Source organism: Hemitrygon akajei, chromosome 17, assembly GCF_048418815.1.
Source record: "Hemitrygon akajei chromosome 17, sHemAka1.3, whole genome shotgun sequence".
In the NCBI taxonomy this organism is placed as follows: Eukaryota; Metazoa; Chordata; class Chondrichthyes; order Myliobatiformes; family Dasyatidae; genus Hemitrygon; species Hemitrygon akajei.
This window is the reverse complement of record NC_133140.1, coordinates 18,904,951-18,925,922: the sequence shown is the minus strand read 5'-3', so window position 1 is coordinate 18,925,922 and position 20,972 is coordinate 18,904,951. Positions and strand designations below refer to the sequence as shown.

Sequence of the window (20,972 nt, the reverse complement as noted above, 5' to 3'; positions counted from 1 at the left end):
ATGCAGTAAGCTTTAGACAGTATTCAGACATGGACTAATAAATGGCAAGTGACATTTATGTTACAGAAGTGCAAAGCAGTAAGTTTCTCAGATGAAAGTGTCCAGTCACTTTTTAACATTCATTACCATTGCTAAGATACCTTCATCAATATTGTGGGGATCACCTTTAATTAGAAGTCCTATGGACCAAGCATATAAATACCTTTGCTACAAGAGCTGCTCAGAAGTTGAATCTCCTACACTGAGTGATTCATCTGATTCATCAGGACCATGATGAAATGCTCAATTGTCTTGATGACTTGCAGTGCCAACAATTGAGAAGAAGCTCCACATTGTGCAGAAGAAAGCAGGGTGCTTGATTGGGACTGCATCAACCACATTAATTATTGGAAAGATTACCAGAAGCAAATATCATTATTAATACTGATTGGGGGGAAGAAATGTACAGGTGTACAGCAGGGGATGAATGTTGCCTACTACACTTGTACTGGAAAATATGATCTCTGCTGATCAGTCTGCTTCTCCAGAACAGAGAGAGTGTGTAGAGAATGCTAAGGGAAATATCCAAAACTGGACAAAAGGTGATGTAAAACCTTTTGAAGATTTCTGTCTGAAACACAAGCTTTATCAGTTACTTCAAGCAAAATTTATACAGTACCACCTTTATTGCTTTTCCCTAGAAACCTAACACAGCCGTAGAATATATAGCTGCTCACTTATCAAAAATCCATGGGCTGGATTGGCACCCAGAGAATGAACACATCTTTGCTACTTCAAGCCAAGACAACTCAGTCAGGGTAAGTCCTGAATCCTGTAAGTTCTTGGTTTTTATTCCATATGTTAACACAGTGGTACATAAGTCATTTTCTCTCTTTTTTCTGATCTGCAGTTCTGGGATTATCGCCAGCCACGGAAATACCTAAACATCCTCTCATGCCAAGTACCAGTGTGGAAGGCTCGTTACACAGTAAGGAATTTTCCCAATTTGATGTCAGTGTTTGAAAGGTGGATACCTGTAGATCTCTTCCCTATTAATTTTGATATTAATTATATTAAGTTTAATTGTGTATTTAGAACATTAATGAATTTGCATTAGATTTTAGCAGTCAGTGATAAGCTGTTAAGATATAAAAAGATCATCCCAGTCATGGGTAACAAGCGTTGGTGGAATATAAATTCATTGAAAAATTCAATTGGGATTTTTGGTTTGTTGCTCTTTTCGTACCTGTTTTTTTATCTATCTAATTTAGATAATAGCTTACAGTGATGGCAGCTGCTTGGAGATTTTTTAAATTCAAGAGCAGCTGTGGGTAGCTTTTAATTCCTCTTGCCTTCTCTCTGTTGAGAACAAGTTACTAATTAATACTTCCCTTTCATAACACAACAGAAAGCACAACTTGCCAAGTTTCCTGGAGATATTTTACTTAAGTCTTAATAGAAGACTGAAAAGAATAAACTTAACTAATAACGGAACATTCATTGCTGCCAAATGATATGGTAGATACTGAAGAGATTTCTGTGTGTGAATCTTAAGAATGCCATTTTCCTTTTAGAATTAACTGTAGTTTATAGCTAATAAAATTCTCATTAGAATTGCTTTCTATCCTTGGTAGCCTTTCACCAATGGCTTAGTGACAGTGATGGTCCCACAATTACGTCGTGGTGAGAACAGCCTTCTACTCTGGAACATATTAGATTTAAATGTTCCAGTCCATACCTTTGTTGGGCATGATGATGTGGTACTTGAATTTCAGTGGCGTAAACAGATGGAAGGTAAGAGCTCCAATGCAAAAACAAATGGCTCTTAATCCTCAGAGGAGATTTGGTCATTTAATTTGTAAGATACCTTTGATATTTTGTTTATTAATCATTTAACTGTTTCCACCATGATCTATTTTGCTTTATGTCTCCTTTATCTTGAGCTTGGTGGAAGCTTACAATTCAATCCAGCAAAATAATCTGCATCAAGCCTCTTGTGTATACTGAAGACATTTATCTCTTTTGATTCCTCTACTGCTCTTATGCAATTAGATTTACTTCTCTATTGCTGAGTATTCGATGAGGAGTAGTTCTTGTAGCTTACCACAAATCTACAACCTTCATCCAAGAAGCAAAATACTGCCGATTCTGGAAATCTGCTCTAGATACCAGAAATACTTAGCAAGTATGGTGGTATTTGTTCAGAAACAAAAAGAATCAGTGTTTCTCATGATTAACCTTTATTCAGTAATACCATCACCAAAAAAGGCCCATTCTACACCCAGACTATTTGCGACCTGTGGATCTCACTGAATGTTCTCTATTGTGATTGCCTCATCCTCATCCTCAATCTACTGCGCCGATGCAGTCTTGCTTATTTCTGTGACGTTCTGGCCACCTTTTTATCTGTTTAAAAATCAGATGCCCACTTCCTAGTCTACCCCAAGTCATATTCACTCTAAACCTTCTCAGTGAACTTCAACACTTCAGGTTTACTAATTCCTTTTTTGTACTATGTGTGCACACTATTTTAGTAATCTCCTAAATCCCCATTTAAGTTTTCTTTCTTTTGACTTCTATTTCAATGGCCATTATGCAATAATTCCAACACTGAACTATTGCTCTTCTGCTTACTGTCCTTTTACCCGTACACTTTTGAAAAATCCCACAATGTAAAAACATCACTAGATAAATGCAAACTGGTTTAGTTTTCCTAGGTTTATGTATTTCTACAGCTAGTGAGTTGCTTGTCTACAATTAAAATAAAAATAGTTTTATGTTGGGGCTCAATTTATGTTGTTTTACTTAAGACGGGGCTCCTTTTTTCCCATTTTATGTACTTTAATAATATTAAATACTTGTAGGCTGGATATAGTATAGTCAGCAGGGACAAAAAACTTCATTTGTTATATAACCTAAATCTAGAAGAATTATCATTGAAGTTAATGAGTAAGATTGTTCATGTTCTGTAACTTGATTCTTGTATACCAATTTGCTATACTCTCGCTTTACTTGAGAACAACTGTAGTCGTTATCAAAAGTACTTTGTTAGGATTATTTACCTTTAATGAATTTACTGTTAAGGTTTTAATTTGGGTATAATTGGGTGGTCATTAGAGAGAACAGTAGGATTTGAGAGTCCTATAAAATACAGTCTCAATGAACAACATGAAAGCAAAATGATTCTCTAACTCATTGTCTTAGAAAAAGAAACTAGGATAAATCCATGAATATATGTTCTAGCACTGTTAACATTTGAACAGTTTTAAAATCTGAACTTTCATTTGGGGTCTTGTAATGTCTTTGTGCAATTTTAAAGATTTGCACTTTGAGCATTGTACTACCTAAAAAACCCATTTCCAGAAAAGTTGGGATGTTTTCCAAAATGAAATAAAAACAAAAATCTGTGATATGTTAATTCACGTGAACCTTTATTTAACTGACAAAAGTACAAAGAAAAGATTTTCAATAGTTTTACTGACCAACTTAATTGTATTTTGTAAATATACACAAATTTAGAATTTGATGGCTGCAACACACTCAACAAAAGTTGGGGCAGAGTTAAAATAAGATTGAAAAGTGCACAGAATATTCAAGTAACACCGGTTTGGAAGACTCCACATTAAGCAGGCTAATTGGTAGCAGGTGAGGTATCATGACTGGGTATAAAAATAGCATCCATCAAAGGCTCAGTCTTTGCAAGCAAGGATGGGTCGTGGCTCACCCCTTTGTGCCAAAATTCGTGAGAGAATTGTTAGTCAGTTCAAAAGAACATTTCCCAACGCAAGATTGCAGAGAATTTAGGTCTTTCAACATTTACAGTACATAATATTGTGAAAAGATTCAGAGAATTCAGAGACATCTCAGTGCGTAAAGGGCAAGGCCGGAAACCACTGTTGAATGCGCGTGATCTTCAAGCCCTCAGGCGGCACTGCCTAAGAAACCGTCATGCTACTGTGACAATTATAGCCACCTGGGCTCGGGAGTACTTCGGAAAACCATTGTCACTTAACACAGTCCGTCGCTGCATCCAGAAATGCAACTTGAAACTGTATTACACAAGGAGGAAGCCACCCATCAACTCTATGCAGAAACGCTGGCGAGTTCTCTGGGCCTGAGCTCATCTCAGATGGACCGAAAGACTGTGGAACTGTGTGCTGTGGTCAGATGAGTCCACATTTCAGCTAGTTTTCGGAAAAAACGGGCGTCGATGAAAACGACCATCCTGATTGTTATCAGCCAAAGGTGCAAAAGCCAGCATCTGTGATGGTATGGGGGTGCATCAGTGCCCATGGCATGGGTGCGTTGCATGTATGTGAAGGTACCATTGACTCTGAGGCGTATATTAGGATTTTAGAGGGACATATGTTGCCATCAAGGTGACATCTCTTCCCGGGACATCCATGCTTATTTCAGCAGGACAATGCCAGACCACATTCTGCACGGGATACAACAGCATGTCTTTGTAGACACAGAGTGCGTGTGCTTGACTGGCCTGCTGCCAGTCCAGATCTATCTCCTATTGAAAATGTATGGCGCATCATGAAGAGGAGAATCAGACAACGGAGACCACGGACTGCTGAGCAGCTGAAGTCTTATATCAAGCAAGAACGGACAAAATTTCCAATTGCAAATCTACTACAATTAGTATCCTCAGTTCCAAAACCATTAAAAAGTGTTATTAAAAGGAAAGGTGATGTAACACAATGGTAAACATGCCACTGTCCCAACTTTTGTTCAGTGTGTTGCAGCCATCAAATTCTAAATTTTTGTATTTACAAGATACAATTAAGTTGGTCAGTAAAACTATTGACAATCTTTTCTTTCTACTTTTGTCAGTTAAATAAAGGTTCACGTGAATTAACATATCACAGATTTTTGTTTTTATTGCATTTTGGAAAATATCCCAGCTTTTCTGGAAATGGGGTTTGTATATGCAAACACTATTCTACGAGTTTCTGCAATTCATCTTCTGTCTATATGAGAATTTTTGGTTATTTTATTCATGATAGTTATAGATACATGGAATATTTTTGATGGATTTGGATCAAACTCTATTCTCTGATCTGCTGTAGATATGAAGGACTATCAGCTAGTTACCTGGTCACGTGACCAAACACTACGGATGTGGCGGATTGATACACAGTTACACAAGGTAGGTGGTGTTGCACTTATTCAGATAGGGTAAATTGACGCAGTCACCACTGTCAACTATTCCTTTAACTTAACAATAATTGGCAGCTCCCTTGGTGTAGAAAGTGTTCAGAAAGTAGTTTTACAAAGGCTAAAGGGTCATATTAGATTTCTCTATTGACAAGATTGACATTTTGATCTTGACTTTATATTGCATTTCTGTGCTTCACTGGAGGGAAAAAAATCATAGGTGATAGTAGGCAAGCAAATTCCATTTTAGGTTCAGTTGTTACTTCATTACTAACGAGACATGAAGTCACAGACTGAAATTGAAATTGGTTGTATATAGTAAACTAAGATATCACTCAATGCTTATGCATTAGGTTATATTGAGCATACTATGTGGCTTATTTAATAGTTGGAATGTAACAACACATTTAAGTGATGTTAATGTATAAAGGAAATCTTGAGTGATTATGCTTATTAAAGCTTTCCTCATAAACATAAGGATGGAGTAACATATAACTGTAAAGTATCATCTGTCTTCAATGGTATCGCCCATGCCTCTGCTAGTTGCTGGTAAGTTCATGTCCCACTTCAAGGACTTGAGCACAATTGAGGCAGACACTACAGTAGTGACACAATTCTACATTTTTGGAGGTGCAATCTCTGAATGAGGTAATAAATCGTAGCTACAAGTGCTTCCTTAAGTAGACATAAAACATCACATAACACTACTTCGAATAAGAGTTAAGGGAATTATTCCAGATGTCTTGGCCAAAATTTATTCAATATTAGTATTTGGCTGTTGTTAGATAGTTGTTCATAGGGGATTGCCTTATTTCGCAATTGAAATGGGGTAGATGGTGGGTTGGCAGGGTTTGATTGTGTGGCATTTGTAATGTGGAGTCTATACATTCGGCCCTCTTTATCCGCGATGGATTGGTTCCGGGACCCCTCGCAGATACCAAAAAATGTGGATGCTCAAGTCCTTTATTCAACCTGTCTTAATGCGGTACAGCTTAGGATCCAGCGGAACCCCAGACCTTATTTAACCTGTTTAATTGTGGTGGACATTAGGACCCAGTGGCGGAGCTCTGAATCTGCAGCATTTCTGTTCACGAAAATAATCACAATCACGATTGAAAATAAAGTGGAAATAATAAATTGATCGGAAAGAGGTGAAATGCCATCGGTCATTGGAAAAGTGTTAGGCTACAGTCGGTCAACGATCAGAACAATTTTAAAGGATAACGTGAGAAAGGCCCTGCCCCGATGAAAGATACAATTATTACTAAGCAACGCAGTGGTTTAATTTTTGGGTTTTTGGATTTTTGATCCTTCACATCAACCTAGTGGAGAGTGCACTAGGGAGCGATCTGTCACTGGATTGAACTCGGGAGCTTCCGTTCCCAAGCCCGGTGCTGACACATACATTTTAACTTTTTTATATGCATAGAAAGGTAAAATTTCTACTCTATACTAAGACAAACATTTGACAACTGACGCTAAATAATACTGGATGTACTTGTTCCGACTTACTTAGTAAGAGAACTTCCGAGTTTTTCGATCCCAATTTGCGATAACCTACGCACATCCTCCCGTATACTTTAAATCATCTCTAGATTACTTATAATACCTAATACAATGTAAATGCTATGTAAAATAGTTGTTATACTGTATTGTTTAGGGAATAATGACAAGAAAAAAAGTCTGTACATGCTTGAACAACAAGTGCTGGAAGAGCACTTCAGGGTTTTGTGGCTTAGCAGTTGGTTGAATTTGTGCATGTGGAACTCGCTAAGGAGGGCCGACTGTAGTTGTTTGTTTTACTGGTTGAGTTTTCAATGCAACTTCCACAGAATGAGGTCTTGATCAGCTATTTTGTTCCAGCTCTGTGCAAATGACATGTTGGATGGGGAAGAATTAATTGATGGTGTTTCCCTGCTCCCAGAGACAGACAAATCCCTTCATTCACAGGATACAGATTCTCATCCAACAATAAATCATGTGAACGAGGAGGATGAAGGTAAAGTAGTTGCTAACTTCTTATTGGACTTTACAATTCTATGCCTGTTTCTCTGAACCACAGCCTCACAAATTGGAAAATGGAAAGATGAAAACTAAAAGTTAGCACTGAAACTGGTTAAGAATATTAGAAGCTAGCCTGTATAATTTCCTGTTCCTATCTGAACTATTCTTGATCTTCAATTATTTGCCATTGTTCAATTGTCATTCAGATGTGTCCTTTGTACACTATCAATTGGAAGTACAAATGTCTTGCTTTGTATTGGAAGGACAGCAGAATGTGAGATTTAAAAATATTTGTCTTATTTTGCTGTAGTTTAATCATCTTCTAGCCTTTGGCTATCTTGAGTCTGGCTCAGGTTGCTGGCCAGTGATAATATAAAACTGAGGAAGAAATACCAGCTAACTTAGTAGATAATATCGATGCAATGCTCCTCGGACAGGATGAAGAGATCAATACTCCCCAATGCCATTCGGCTTTACAATTCAACCGCCAGGAGTAAGATATGTTAAAGTGCCGGGGTTAGGACTCAATGTATTTAAGTAAACTACTTAAGAACTTTTTAAAAGCTATTATTAATGCTTTTTGAGAGGGTGATTTTAGATGCATATCATATTTTTACTGAGTTAAGTATTGTATGTAATTAGTTTTGCTACAATAAGTGTATGGGACATTGGAAAAAATGTTGAATTTCCCCATGGGGATGAATAAAGTATCTATCTATCTATCTATTGTTGAATTAGAGTGTTTTTTAATCTGATATTTTACTGTGCACATGTCTGCATTGTTGGCCTTCCAATTATCTCAGCATGCATACATATATCAGTCTCTAAACCTGCAGGGGTATCATGTTTGGAATTTGAAAAGTGATATATCTTTGCTGCACTGATTAATTTACAATGTGGTCAACTGCAGTGGCTTACTAAAAGTTCTTGATAATGAGCTGACATAGTAGCAGCTATGATAATGAGCAATAGTCATGTTGGGATTTTATAATCTGTATTGTAGTTTTAACATTTAGAGGGTGGAAAAGCTGATCTAGGTACACTGTCTTCTCAGCCTTTTTTGATCAGTGCATTTTACATGTTTTAAAATTTGAAAGCCAAATTAGGAAAAGGAAAACTTAAACATGGATTACTGCAGATATTTTATTTCTTGACCATGTCCTGAGCATCATTCTCCTGCACTGTGCACTTGGAAGATTTGTATCTATATTGGGTACTTGTTTCTTTTTCCAGTATTTAGAATGTTAATTTTATACTTAATATTTGGTTTCGGTGGCCATTTTAAGCATCTATATAAGGATTTACCTGTGAATTTGAGAGGTAGGAATATTTCAGTAATAAAATTTACCAATTAAATTTCTATTTTATGTTTATGGGCCGTCTACCATAGGCATTCATTGTTTATCTTCCTTTCAAATTAAGGCACATGTCTTGCTCACATCTCTCTTCCACTGCTTTTTTTGAGTGAGGCATAACTGTTCCATGTTGTTGGTCACCATTTTTGTTCTCAGCCTTTAATGAGTTATATACATTGTTTTGGACTATAGTAACTCTCCATATCCCTTTACTTCAGCACTGAGGGAAGATTTTCATAATCATGCAACCATCAATTCTAAACCAGATTACCTTGGACTACCGCAGACATTGCAACAAGAATTCTCATTGGTTAATCTGCAAATCCGCAATGTGATGGTAGATGAGGTATGATTGAAAGCATTGATTCATTGCAGTAGTGATTGGGCTGACCTCTAATCTTCCCATGCCCAACTCAATCTCAAGTAATAGTTCTTAAAATCTCATTTGACAAGGATATATCTATTTTAAAGAAGTTGAAGAGTTTTTAAATTTTTATTTTCCTTTTATTCTGAAATGTATGTGTTGTTGTACAAAATATGTAAGACACTAATGGAAGTACATCTTATTGGACGTACCTGCAGAGAGCACTGTTTTAAAGAATAAGTCAGTGGACAGTTCTTTTTAAGAATTAGATTTTGAATTTAGAAGTTTAGATTTTGGGAAATAGGTCATGGTTTAGAGGAAGGTTTATGTTCATTTACATTCTCCTTTTTCTTCACCTCCACATTCTGATCCACTGACTCTTTTGTTATGGATAGCCAGTTATTTTAATCAAATGGCTTTTGGAAATAAGGATATAGAATGTGCTGTGCCCTTTGTATATCCATATATAGGCTTCTTCAAGTACTGAGTTACTATTTCCAATTTTAATGAAAATTTTCCCTTCAAGAGTGGTGTAAGATATATTCCATTTTAGGTATTAAAATTTTAACAAACATGTTTTTTGATTGTTACAATTTTAATCTTTATGTTGGGCAAATAATACAGTGTTACAATGTTTCTTGTGGGTACAGATGGATGCTATAAATCGCAATTGCACAGTCTCAGTGCATTGTGGAAATTTACGAGTGAAGATGGTCGTGATATTTCCAGTACAGTACCCAAACAACGCTGCTCCTTCTTTCCAGTTTGTCAACCCCACCACCATCAGTTCCAGCATGAAGACTAAACTCCTAAAGGTAAGTCAAGGGTGAAATTAGTTAATCTCATAGGGACTGAAAGTAGGTGTCTATATTCCACGCCACCCACTTCTAAATGAAAAATATTTTGTGAAACAGTTGTAAATACATGCTTTAGCTTGTATACCATTCAAGTACAAAGCTAAGTTTCTGTCTCTGCCGTTTCTGATGGATAAGATGAAGTGTATGGAGCTTTTCTGGTATTCTATCATCACAAAACAGCTTCATCTCTGCACTTTTTTGGGGGGCTTTGCTAATCACCAGATGGCTGCTTTTGCATATAAGCAATCAAGGTAATTCATTGCAAGTAAAATAGAGTCAAAGAGCCACAGAAAAGTACAGCACAGAAACAGGCCCTTCAGCTCATCTAGACCACACCAAAAGATTTAAACTCTCTGCTCCCTTCGACCTGCAACAGGACCAAAGCCTATCATCATATACCTATCCAAACTCCTACCATCATGAACCTATCCAAACTCCTACCATCATGAACCTATCCAAACTCCTACCATCATGAACCTATCCAAACTCCTACCATCATGAACCTATCCAAACTCCTACCATCATGAACCTATCCAAACTCCTACCATCATGAACCTATCCAAACTCCTACCATCATGAACCTATCCAAACTCCTACCATCATGAACCTATCCAAACTCCTACCATCATGAACCTATCCAAACTCCTACCATCATGAACCTATCCAAACTCCTACCATCATGAACCTATCCAAACTCCTACCATCATGAACCTATCCAAACTCCTACCATCATGAACCTATCCAAACTCCTACCATCATGAACCTATCCAAACACCTACCATCATGAACCTATCCAAACTCCTACCATCATGAACCTATCCAAACTCCTACCATCATGAACCTATCCAAACTCCTACCATCATGAACCTATCCAAACTCCTACCATCATGAACCTATCCAAACTCCTACCATCATGAACCTATCCAAACTCCTACCATCATGAACCTATCCAAACTCCTACCATCATGAACCTATCCAAACTCCTACCATCATGAACCTATCCAAACTCCTACCATCATGAACCTATCCAAACTCCTACCATCATGAACCTATCCAAACTCCTACCATCATGAACCTATCCAAACTCCTACCATCATGAACCTATCCAAACTCCTACCATCATGAACCTGCCCAAACTCCTACCATCATGTACCTGACAAACTCCTACCATCATGTACCTTCCCAAACTCCTACCATCATGTACCTACCCAAACTCCTATCCTCATGTACCTACCCAAACTCCTATCCTCATGTACCTACCCAAACTCCTATCCTCATGTACCTATCCAAACTCCTATCCTCATGTACCTATCCAAACTCCTATCCTCATGTACCTATCCAAACTCCAACATCATGAACCTACCCAAACTCCTATCCTCATGTACCTATCCAAACTCCTATCCTCATGTACCTATCCAAACTCCTACCATCATGAACCTATCCAAACTCCTACCATCAAGTACCTGCCCAAACTCCTACCATCAAGTACCTGCCCAAACTCCTGCCATCATGTACCTGCCCAAACTCCTGCCATCATGTACCTGCCCAAACTCCTGCCATCATGTACCTGCCCAAACTCCTGCCATCAAGTACCTGCCCAAACTCCTACCATCAAGTACCTGCCCAAACTCCTACCATCAAGTACCTGCCCAAACTCCTGCCATCATGTACCTGACAAACTCCTACCATCAAGTACCTGCCCAAACTCCTACCATCATGAACCTATCCAAACTCCTACCATCATGAACCTATCCAAACTCCTACCATCATGAACCTATCCAAACTCCTATCCTCATGTACCCATCCAAACTTCTACCATCATGTACCTGCCCAAACTCCTACCATCAAGTACCTACCCAAACTCCTACCATCAAGTACCTACCCAAACTCCTACCATCATGAACCTGCCCAAACACCTACCATCATGTACCTACCCAAACACCTATCATCATGAACCTACCCAAACTCCTACCATCATGTACCTATATTCAAACTCCTATCCTCATGAACCTGTCCAAACTCCTACCATCATGAACCTCTCTAAACTCCTACCATCATGAACCTCTCTAAACTCCTACCATCATGAACCTCTCTAAACTCCTACCATCATGAACCTACCCAAACTCCTACCATCATGAACCTACCCAAACTCCTACCATCATGAACCTACCCAAACTCCTACCATCATGAACCTACCTAAACTCCTACCATCATGTACCTACCCAAACTCCTATCCTCATGTACCCATCCAAAGTCCTATCCTCAAGTACCCATCCAAACTCCTACCATCATGTACCCGCCCAAACTCCTACCATCAAGTACCCGCCCAAACTCCTACCATCAAGTACCTGCCCAAACTCCTACCATCATGTACCTGCCCAAACTCCTACCATCATGTACCCGCCCAAACTCCTACCATCATGTACCTGCCCAAACTCCTACCATCATGAACCTACCCAAACTCCTACCATCATGAACCTACCCAAACTCCTACCATCATGAACCTGCCCAAACACCTACCATCATGTACCTACCCAAACTCCTACCATCATGTACCTACCCAAACTCCTACCATCATGAACCTATCCAAACTCCTACCATCATGAACCTATCCAAACTCCTATCATCATGAACCTACCCAAACTCCTACCATCATGTACCTATATTCAAACTCCTACCATCATGAACCTCTCTAAACTCCTACCATCATGAACCTCTCTAAACTCCTACCATCATGAACCTCTCTAAACTCCTACCATCATGAACCTACCCAAACTCTTACCATCATGAACCTCTCCAAACTCCTACCATCATGAACCTCTCCAAACTCCTACCATCATGAACCTCTCCAAACTCCTACCATCATGAACCTACCCAAACTCTTACCATCATGAACCTATCTAAACTCCTATCCTCATGTACCTATCCAAACTCCTGTCCTCATGAACCTGCCCAAACTCCTGCCATCATGTACCTGCCCAAACTCCTGCCATCATGTACCTGCCCAAACTCCTGCCATCATGTACCTGCCCAAACTCCTGCCATCATGTACCTGCCCAAACTCCTGCCATCATGTACCTGCCCAAACTCCTGCCATCATGTACCTGCCCAAACTCCTGCCATCATGTACCTGCCCAAACTCCTGCCATCATGTTCCTGCCATCATGTACCTGCCCAAACTCCTGCCATCATGTTCCTGCCATCATGTACCTGCCCAAACTCCTGCCATCATGTACCTGCCCAAACTCCTGCCATCATGTACCTGCCCAAACTCCTGCCATCATGTACCTGCCCAAACTCCTGCCATCATGTACCTGCCCAAACTCCTGCCATCATGTACCTGCCCAAACTCCTGCCAAAATGTACCTGCCCAAACTCCTGCCATCATGTACCTGCCCAAACTCCTGCCATCATGTACCTACCCAAACTGCTGGGGCTCCGGCAATTTCTGCATTTGCCTCCCAAAGGGTCCGAGGGAACACCTTGTCAAGCCCTTGGGATTTAACCACCCTAAGTTGCCTCAGGACAGAAGCCCCTCCTCCCCTGAAATCTGTTTAGGGTCCATGACATTGATGCCACTTTGCCTCACTTCTATAGACTGTGCTCTTAACAAATCTATAGAATCCCTTTAGTTTATGCTTTACCTTGTTGCTAGAGCAGCCTCGATGTCTTCTTTTAGGCCTCCTGGTTTCTTTCTTAAGTGTTCTCTTGCATTTCTTGTACTTCATAAGTGCCTCATTTGTTCCCACCTGCTTATTCCTGCTTTGTACCTCCTTTTTTTTTAATTAACTTCTTGAAAACCAAGGTTTCCTATATCTATTCAATTTACCTTTTATTCTGACAGGTACATACAAGCTTTGTACTCTCAAAATTTCACTTTTGAAGACCTCCCACCTACCAAGTACACCTTAGTCAGAATATTGTCTGTCCCAATCCACACTTGCCAGATCCTTTCTGATACCAACAAAATTAGCCTTTCTTCAATTTAGAATCTCAATCGGTGGACCAGACCTTTTTGCCTCACTGGACGAGATCTCCAGTTTCCTGTATCCCACACCTTGGTTGTAACTACCTCTCTTTGTGTCCTGTTTATAACCACCTCAGCCTCCCGAATGATCTGGAGTTCATCTAGTTCCAGCTCTCAACTCCTGAATGTAGTTTGTTAGAAGCTACATCTGGATGCACTTCTCACAGGTGTAGTCATCCATCTTAAGTAGACAATAATGTGTTATATAAATACTTGTAAGTGTATGTACATTACTGGCCGTGCATCTTAGACGACTGAAGTGGCATATCTCTGGTTGATTTCATGTGTGAGTGTTTTCATCCATCTTGTTTGTGTACCTCTACCATTTTCTTTCTTTGTATTTGTCACTATTACTGATGATTAAGTTGTGTATTTTGTGTGTTTCTGAGGAACTACACAACAAAGTATGTTTTTCTATGTAAGTTAGTATCTGTGTTTTTGTCTTGTATGTCATAGGCATGATCTACACAGTTCTTTTGCTTCACTGTGAATTTTATAAGCATGTTAATTTCTGCGACAGATTCTGAAGGACACATCTCTCCAGAAGGTAAAGCGAAATCAGAGCTGCTTGGAACCCTGTCTACGCCAACTGGTGTCCAGCCTGGAAGCCATTGTGGTCAGAGCACTTTGTGTTATATCATTGTTCATTATTGTATGGGAGATAAAATTATTTAATACTTTGAAATTCGAAGTAGCTGAGTGCAGTTGTGCATGAGACAGTGTCACAGAATGAAAAATCACACAGAATTAGAACAATACAGCATTTGCACCAATCCTACATTATTTCCATTTTTTCCACGTTTTCATCAACTTTCCCCAGATTCTTCCACTCATCTTCAAACCTACTATTATCTACACATGTACATCAGTTCTAAAGGGACATCTCTCTGCACTTGTGACAATAGTAAACCAATTTACCAAAATTAGGAGCAACTTAAAATGACCAATCAACCTGTGCCAATCTGCACATATTTGGCCTGCACACACAAAATTAAAGGGTCATGGCCAAAAACATCAACTGTTTATTCCCCTCTGTAGATGCTGCCTGACTTGCTGAGTTCCTCCAGCACTTTGTGTGTGTTGCTCAAAGTTTCCAGCATCTGGGAGGAAACCTGAGCACCCAGATGGACACAGGGAAAATGTGCAAGTGTCACACAGATAAGACACAAAGTCAGGATTGTTTGTTGGACTCTGGTGCTGTGAAGATGAGCCACAGTGCTGTTCTAAAATTGAGGATGAATTGCCCTATTTCAGTTCTGTAGGCTGAGATGTGTTTGTTAAGACATCAGTGGGATCTACATGTTATGCCATATGTGGGTCAGGAGTTAGTTAATGGTGGAGGGGGGTAAGTAAAGCCCTTCCTACCATTGCGCACATCTACATGGAGCACATCAAAAGAAAACAGCATACATCAGGGACCCCCACCATCCAGGTCATGCTTCCTTCTTGCTGTTGCCACTAGGAAGAAGGTATAGGAGCCTCAGGACTCACATCACCAGGTTCAGGAACAGTTATTACCCTTCAACCATCAGGCTCCTGAACCAGAGGCGATAACTTCACTTCCCTGTTACTGAACTGTTCCCCACAACTTAAGAACTCACTTTCAAGGACTCTTTTTGATATTTATTGCTTATTTATATATTATTGTTATTATTTTTTTTTCTTTTTTTATTTGTACAATTTGTTGTCTTTTGCACACTAGTTGTACACCCAGTTGGTGCAGTCTTTCATTGATTCTGTATTGGTTAATGGATTTATTGAGTATGCCCGCAAAACTGAATCTCAGGTTTGTATATGGTAACCTATATTTACTTTGAACTTTGGTTTGATTGGTGAGAAGTACCTTCTTGCTTCCTCCTTTTGCTCCAATCAAAGAGGTTCAAGGTGCTTAGCATGTTCCTGGATGTTCCTTCTCCATTTTGAGGTGTCATGGTCCAGGAAATCCCACAATACAATGAGGATAGAACCATAGAACATTACAGCACAGAAACAGGCCTTTCGGCCCTTCTTGGCTGTGCCGAACCATTTTTCTGCCTAGTCCCACTGACCTGCACCTGGGCCATATCCCTCCAAAACCCTCTCATCCATATACCTGTCCCAAGTTTTTCTTAAATGTCAAAAGTGAGCCCGCATTCACCACTTCATCTGGCAGCTCATTCCACAGTCCCACCACTCTCTGTGTGAAGAAGCCCCCCCAATGTTCCCTTTAAACTTTTCCCCCTTCACCCTTAACCCATGACCTCTGGTTTTTTTCTCCTCTGGCCTCAGTGGAAAAAGCCTGCTTGCATTCACTCTATCTATATCCATCATAATTTTATACACCTCTATCAAATCACCCCTCATTCTTCTACGTTCCATGGAATAAAGTCCTAACCTATTCAACCTTTCTCTGTAACTCAGTTTCTCAAGTCCTGGCAACATCCTTGTAAACCTTCTCTGCACTCTTTCAACCTTATTAATATCCTTCCTGTAATTCGGTGACCAAAACTGCACACAATACTTCCAAATTCGGTCTCATCAATGTCTTATACAACCTTACCATTACATTCCAACTCAGTACTTTGATTTATAAAGGCCAATGCATCAAAAGCTCTCTTTACAACCCTATCTACTTGTGACGCCACTTTTAGGGAATTATGTATCTGTACTCCTAGATTCCTCTGTTCTACTGCACTCCTCAGTGTCCTACCATTTACCTTGTATGTTCTACCTTGGTTTGACCTTCCGAAGTGCAATACCTCACACTTGTCCACATTAAACTCCATCTGCCATTTTTCAGCCCATTCCTCCAACTGGTCCAAATCCCTCTGCAAGCTTTGAAAACCTTCCTCACTGTCCACTACATCTCCAATCTTTGTATCATCGGCAAATTTACTGATCCAATTTGCCACATTATCATCCAGATCATTGATATAGATGACAAATAACAATGGACCCAGCACTGATCCCTGTGGCACACCACTAATCACAGGCCTCCACTCAGAGTAGCAATCCTCCACTACCACTCTCTGACTTCTTCCATTGAGCCAATGTCTAATCCAATTTACTACCTCTCCATGTATACCTAACAACTGAATCTTCCTAACTAACCTCCCATGCAGGACCTTGTCAAAGGCCTTACTGAAGTCCATGTAGACAACATCCACTGCCTTCCCTTCATCCACTTTCCTGGTAGCTTCCTCAAAAAACTCTAATAGATTGGTTAAACATGACCTACCACGCACAAAGCCATGCTGACTTTTTCTAATAAGTCTCTGTCTATCCAAATACTTGTAGATCCTATCTCTTAGTATTCCTTCCATTAATTTACCTATTACTGATGTCAAACTTACTAGCCTATAATTTTCCGGCTTACTTTTTGAGCCTTTTTTAAACAACGGAACTACATGAGCTATCCTCCAATCCTCCGGCACCTGACCCATGGATATCGACATTTTAAATATTTCTGCCAGGGCCCCTGCAGTTTCAACACTAGTCTCCGTCAAGGTCCGAGGGAATACCCTGTCAGGTCCTGGGGATTTATCTACTCTGATTTGCCTCAAGACAGCAAGCACCTCCTCCTCTTCAATCTGTATAAGTTCCATGACCTCCCTACTTGTTTGCCTTGTTTCCATAGACTCCATTCCAGTTTCCTTAGTAAATACAGATGCAAAAAACCCACTTAATATCTCTCCCATTTCTTTTGGTTCCATACATAGCCGACCACTTTGATCTTCAAGAGAACCAATTTTATCCCTTACTCTTAACATACCTGTAGAAGCTCTTAGGATTATCCTTCACCCTGATGTCAAAGCAACCTCATGTCTTCTTTTAGTCCTCCTGATTTCTTTCTTATCTTCTTACTTTTTTTATACTCCTCAAGCATCTTATTTCCTCCCTGTTGCCTATACACGTTATACATCTCTCTCTTCTTCTTTATCAGAGTTCCAATATTCCTCAAGAACCAAGGTTCCTTATTCTTATTCATTTTGCCTTTAACCCTGACAGGAACATACAAACTCTGCACTCTCAACATTTCTCCTTTGAAGGCCTCCCACTTACCAATCACATCCTTGCCAGAGAACAATCTGTCCCAATCTACGCTTTTTAGATCCTTTCTTATTTCTTCAGATTTGGCCTTTTTCCAGTTTAGAACTTCAACCCGAGGACCAGATCTATCTTTATCCATGATCAAGTTGAAACTAAAGACGTTACGATCACTAGAACCAAAGTGTTCCCCTTGTTACGTAACCCCGTAACCAAGTAACTTACCAGCATAGATAGATGGATCAGCTGAGTCGGATGCTACTATTTTCAAACGTTTTATTCGAAAAGGGCACAAACGTATGGTTAATACAAAACATTCAGATCATATACATCGTCAAACTCAATCTAAAACACCGGTGTAACCATAATCAATCAGAAATAAGCTCTACAGTTGTCTAGGGGTTAATACAGAGTCCAATTGAAATATAAAGAGTCACTCAGAAGTTTGCAGGCTTTTCCCTTTTGGGAACCGCTGGGGTTTTCACGTTGTAGAGAGAAAGAGATGATTTGGAAAAGATAAACACTTGCCCGTCGTCTTGGCAGAGCAAATCCTTGGAATCAGGGGAGCAGACTTCCCCGTTGTTAGCTAAAAGCAGTCTTTCGTTGGTTCTAGCCACAGATTCAAAAGTTGGAATCTAACGCACGTGGCTTCCTTCAGAATGGCTTCCCGCTCCCACGGGAATCGATATCGTGCTTCCTTCGTCTCCTGGGTGCGTCTGAGGGTTCCCCCCCCTCAGACCCTCCTTTATACTTCTTCACGGGATCGCAGGTGTCAATCAGGTTGCAGGTGATGCGATCTCTCTCTCAACCAGCCCACTTTGCCCGAGGGCTTTTCACGTGGTCTCCATGAGACAATAGTCAAGGTCACCTTTATTCTGCTTCTTGGGAGAACGTGGTCTCTCTCTCTCTCTCCCATTTCCCTGGGTCTATTCAGCACGTCCCTTCCTCTTTTGGGTCAGCTGACCCCCCTCGACTCGGGTTCTTGAGATTCTCACAAAGGAGGGGGCCGATGGCATAACACCCTACACACACTTCTGTCACTTGCCCTAACTCATTTCCTAATAGGAGATCTAATATTGCATCCTCCCTAGTTGGTACATCCATATATTGATTTAGAAAACTTTCTTGAACACATTTCACAAACACTAACCCATCTAGACCTTTAACAGTATGGGAGCCCCAGTCACTGTGTGGAAAATTAAAATCCCCTACAATCACAACTTTCTGTCTCCTGCAGTTGTCTGTTATCTCTCTGCAGATTTGTTCCTCCAATTCTCGCTGACTATTGGGTGGTCTATAATACAACCCTATTAATGTGGTCATACCTTTCCTGTTTCTCAGCTCCACTCATATGCCCTCAGTAGGCAAGCCCTCTAATCTGTCCTGCCGAAGCACTGCTGCAATATTTTCCCTGACTAGCAAAGCCACCCCCACCCCCCCCACCCTTCATCCCTCTGCCTCTATCACGTCTGAAACATCGGAACCCTGGAACATTGAGCTGCCAGTCCTGCCCCTCCTGTAGCCAAGTTTCAGTAATGGCTATGATGTCATAATTCCACGTGTCAATCCAGGCCCTCAGCTCTTCTGCCTTTCCCACAATACTCCTTGCATTGAAATATACACACCTCAGAAGATTATTACCACCACACACAACCTTACTATTTGTCATTTATTTTTATCCCTGTTCCACTATCTACTCTGGCACTCTGCTTCCCATCCCCCTGCAAATCTAGTTTAAACCCTCCCCAATAACACTAGCAAACCTCCCTGCCAGTATATTGGTCCTCTTGTAGTTCAGGTGTAACCCGTCTCTCTTGTACAGGTCCCACCTACCCCAGAAGAGGTCCCAGTGATGTAGAAATCTGAAATCCTACCCCCTTCACCAGTTTCTCAGCCACATGTTCATCTGCCAGAGAATCCTACTCTTACCCTCACTTGCACGTGGCACAGGCAGCAATCCGGAGATAACTACCCTCGAGGTCCTGTTTTTCACCTTCCTACCAAGCTCTCTGTACTCACTCTTCAGCACCTCCTGACTCTTTCTACCTATGTCATTGGTACCAATGTGTACCACGACGTCTGGCTGATCACCCTCCCATTTCAGAATGCTTTGCACGCGATCAGAGACATCCCTGACCCTGGCACCCGGGAGGCAACAAACCATCTGGGAGTCTCTGTCACGACCACAGACTCTCCTGTCTGTACCCCTGACAATGGAGTCCCCTATCACTACCGCTTTCCTCTTCTTCCTCCCTCCTTTCTGCACTGCAGAACCAGACTCAGTGCCAGAGATCCGGCTGCCACAGCTTGTCCCAGGTAAGCTATCCCCCCTAACAGTATCCAAATCAGTATACCTGTTCTGGAGGGGAATGGCCACTGGGGAACCCTACACTACCTGCCCTTTCCCCTTCCCTCGCCTGACAGTAACCCAATTACCTGTGCCCTGTTCCTTAGGTGTAACTACCTCCTGGAAGCTACTATTTATAAACTGCTCAGTCTCCCGAATGATCCGGAGGTCATCCAGCTCCAGCTCCAGTTCCCTAACGCGGTCTGTTAGGAGCTGCAGCTGAATGCACTTCTTGCAGGTATCGTTGTCAGGGACACCGGAGGTCTGACGAAGGGTCTCGACCCGAAATGTTGACTGCTCCTTTCAACGGATGCTGCCCGACCTGATGAGTTCATCCAGCTTGTTTGTACGTCTTGATTTGACCACAGCATCTGCAATGTACTTTTTACACCGGAGGTCTCCCTGACTTCCCACATCCAGTGCCTGTTTCAGGACTCCAGTGTTAGTTATCCAGATGCGTAGTCCACCTCCAGAGCTGCCAGATGTAATGGAGTTCCAGTGCTGTTTGACTTGGGACAAGACACCTATCCTGCTGATGGACATGAAGAATTTGTGGAGATGGTGTTGATCTGACTTTTCCAGTATCTTGAAATATTTGCTTTTGGAAGTCTGTGTTTCTGAAGTGCACAGAAGGGTAGGGATCAGTGCTTCCAAATAGACATGAGTGTAGTGTTAGGTTTGAGGTTTTGATCTTAGGGCATTCAGTGATTGAATTGTTGTATATAGATGATGTCAATGTTTGCGTGCCATTGGATGCTGAGTTCCAAGTTATTGTTGACTCTCTTACTAAACTTATAAGAGAATAGGCTTTGCTTTAAACATCTGTCAACTTGCCTTGTATATACAGCAA

General features: G+C 40.7%; 1 protein-coding gene across 4 annotated transcripts in view; it reads left to right on the top strand.

Annotated features, from left to right (window-relative positions):
* wdr59 (WD repeat domain 59) overlaps positions 1-20,972 on the top strand; it is a 104,499-nt gene that overhangs the window by 21,124 nt on the left and 62,403 nt on the right. For 3 of the 4 annotated variants that reach the window (XR_012101874.1, XM_073069735.1, XM_073069737.1), the window contains exons 8-15: positions 681-797; positions 890-967; positions 1,614-1,773; positions 5,055-5,134; positions 7,006-7,141; positions 8,720-8,847; positions 9,516-9,680; positions 14,270-14,365. Coding sequence is in view for 3 of the 4 variants with exons in the window: in XM_073069735.1 (XP_072925836.1) it covers positions 681-797; positions 890-967; positions 1,614-1,773; positions 5,055-5,134; positions 7,006-7,141; positions 8,720-8,847; positions 9,516-9,680; positions 14,270-14,365 (960 nt within the window). In the remaining variant the exon portion in view is untranslated. The remainder of the gene's footprint in view (positions 1-680; positions 798-889; positions 968-1,613; positions 1,774-5,054; positions 5,135-7,005; positions 7,142-8,719; positions 8,848-9,515; positions 9,681-14,269; positions 14,366-20,972) is intronic. The other variant, XM_073069736.1, reaches the window with a different exon arrangement.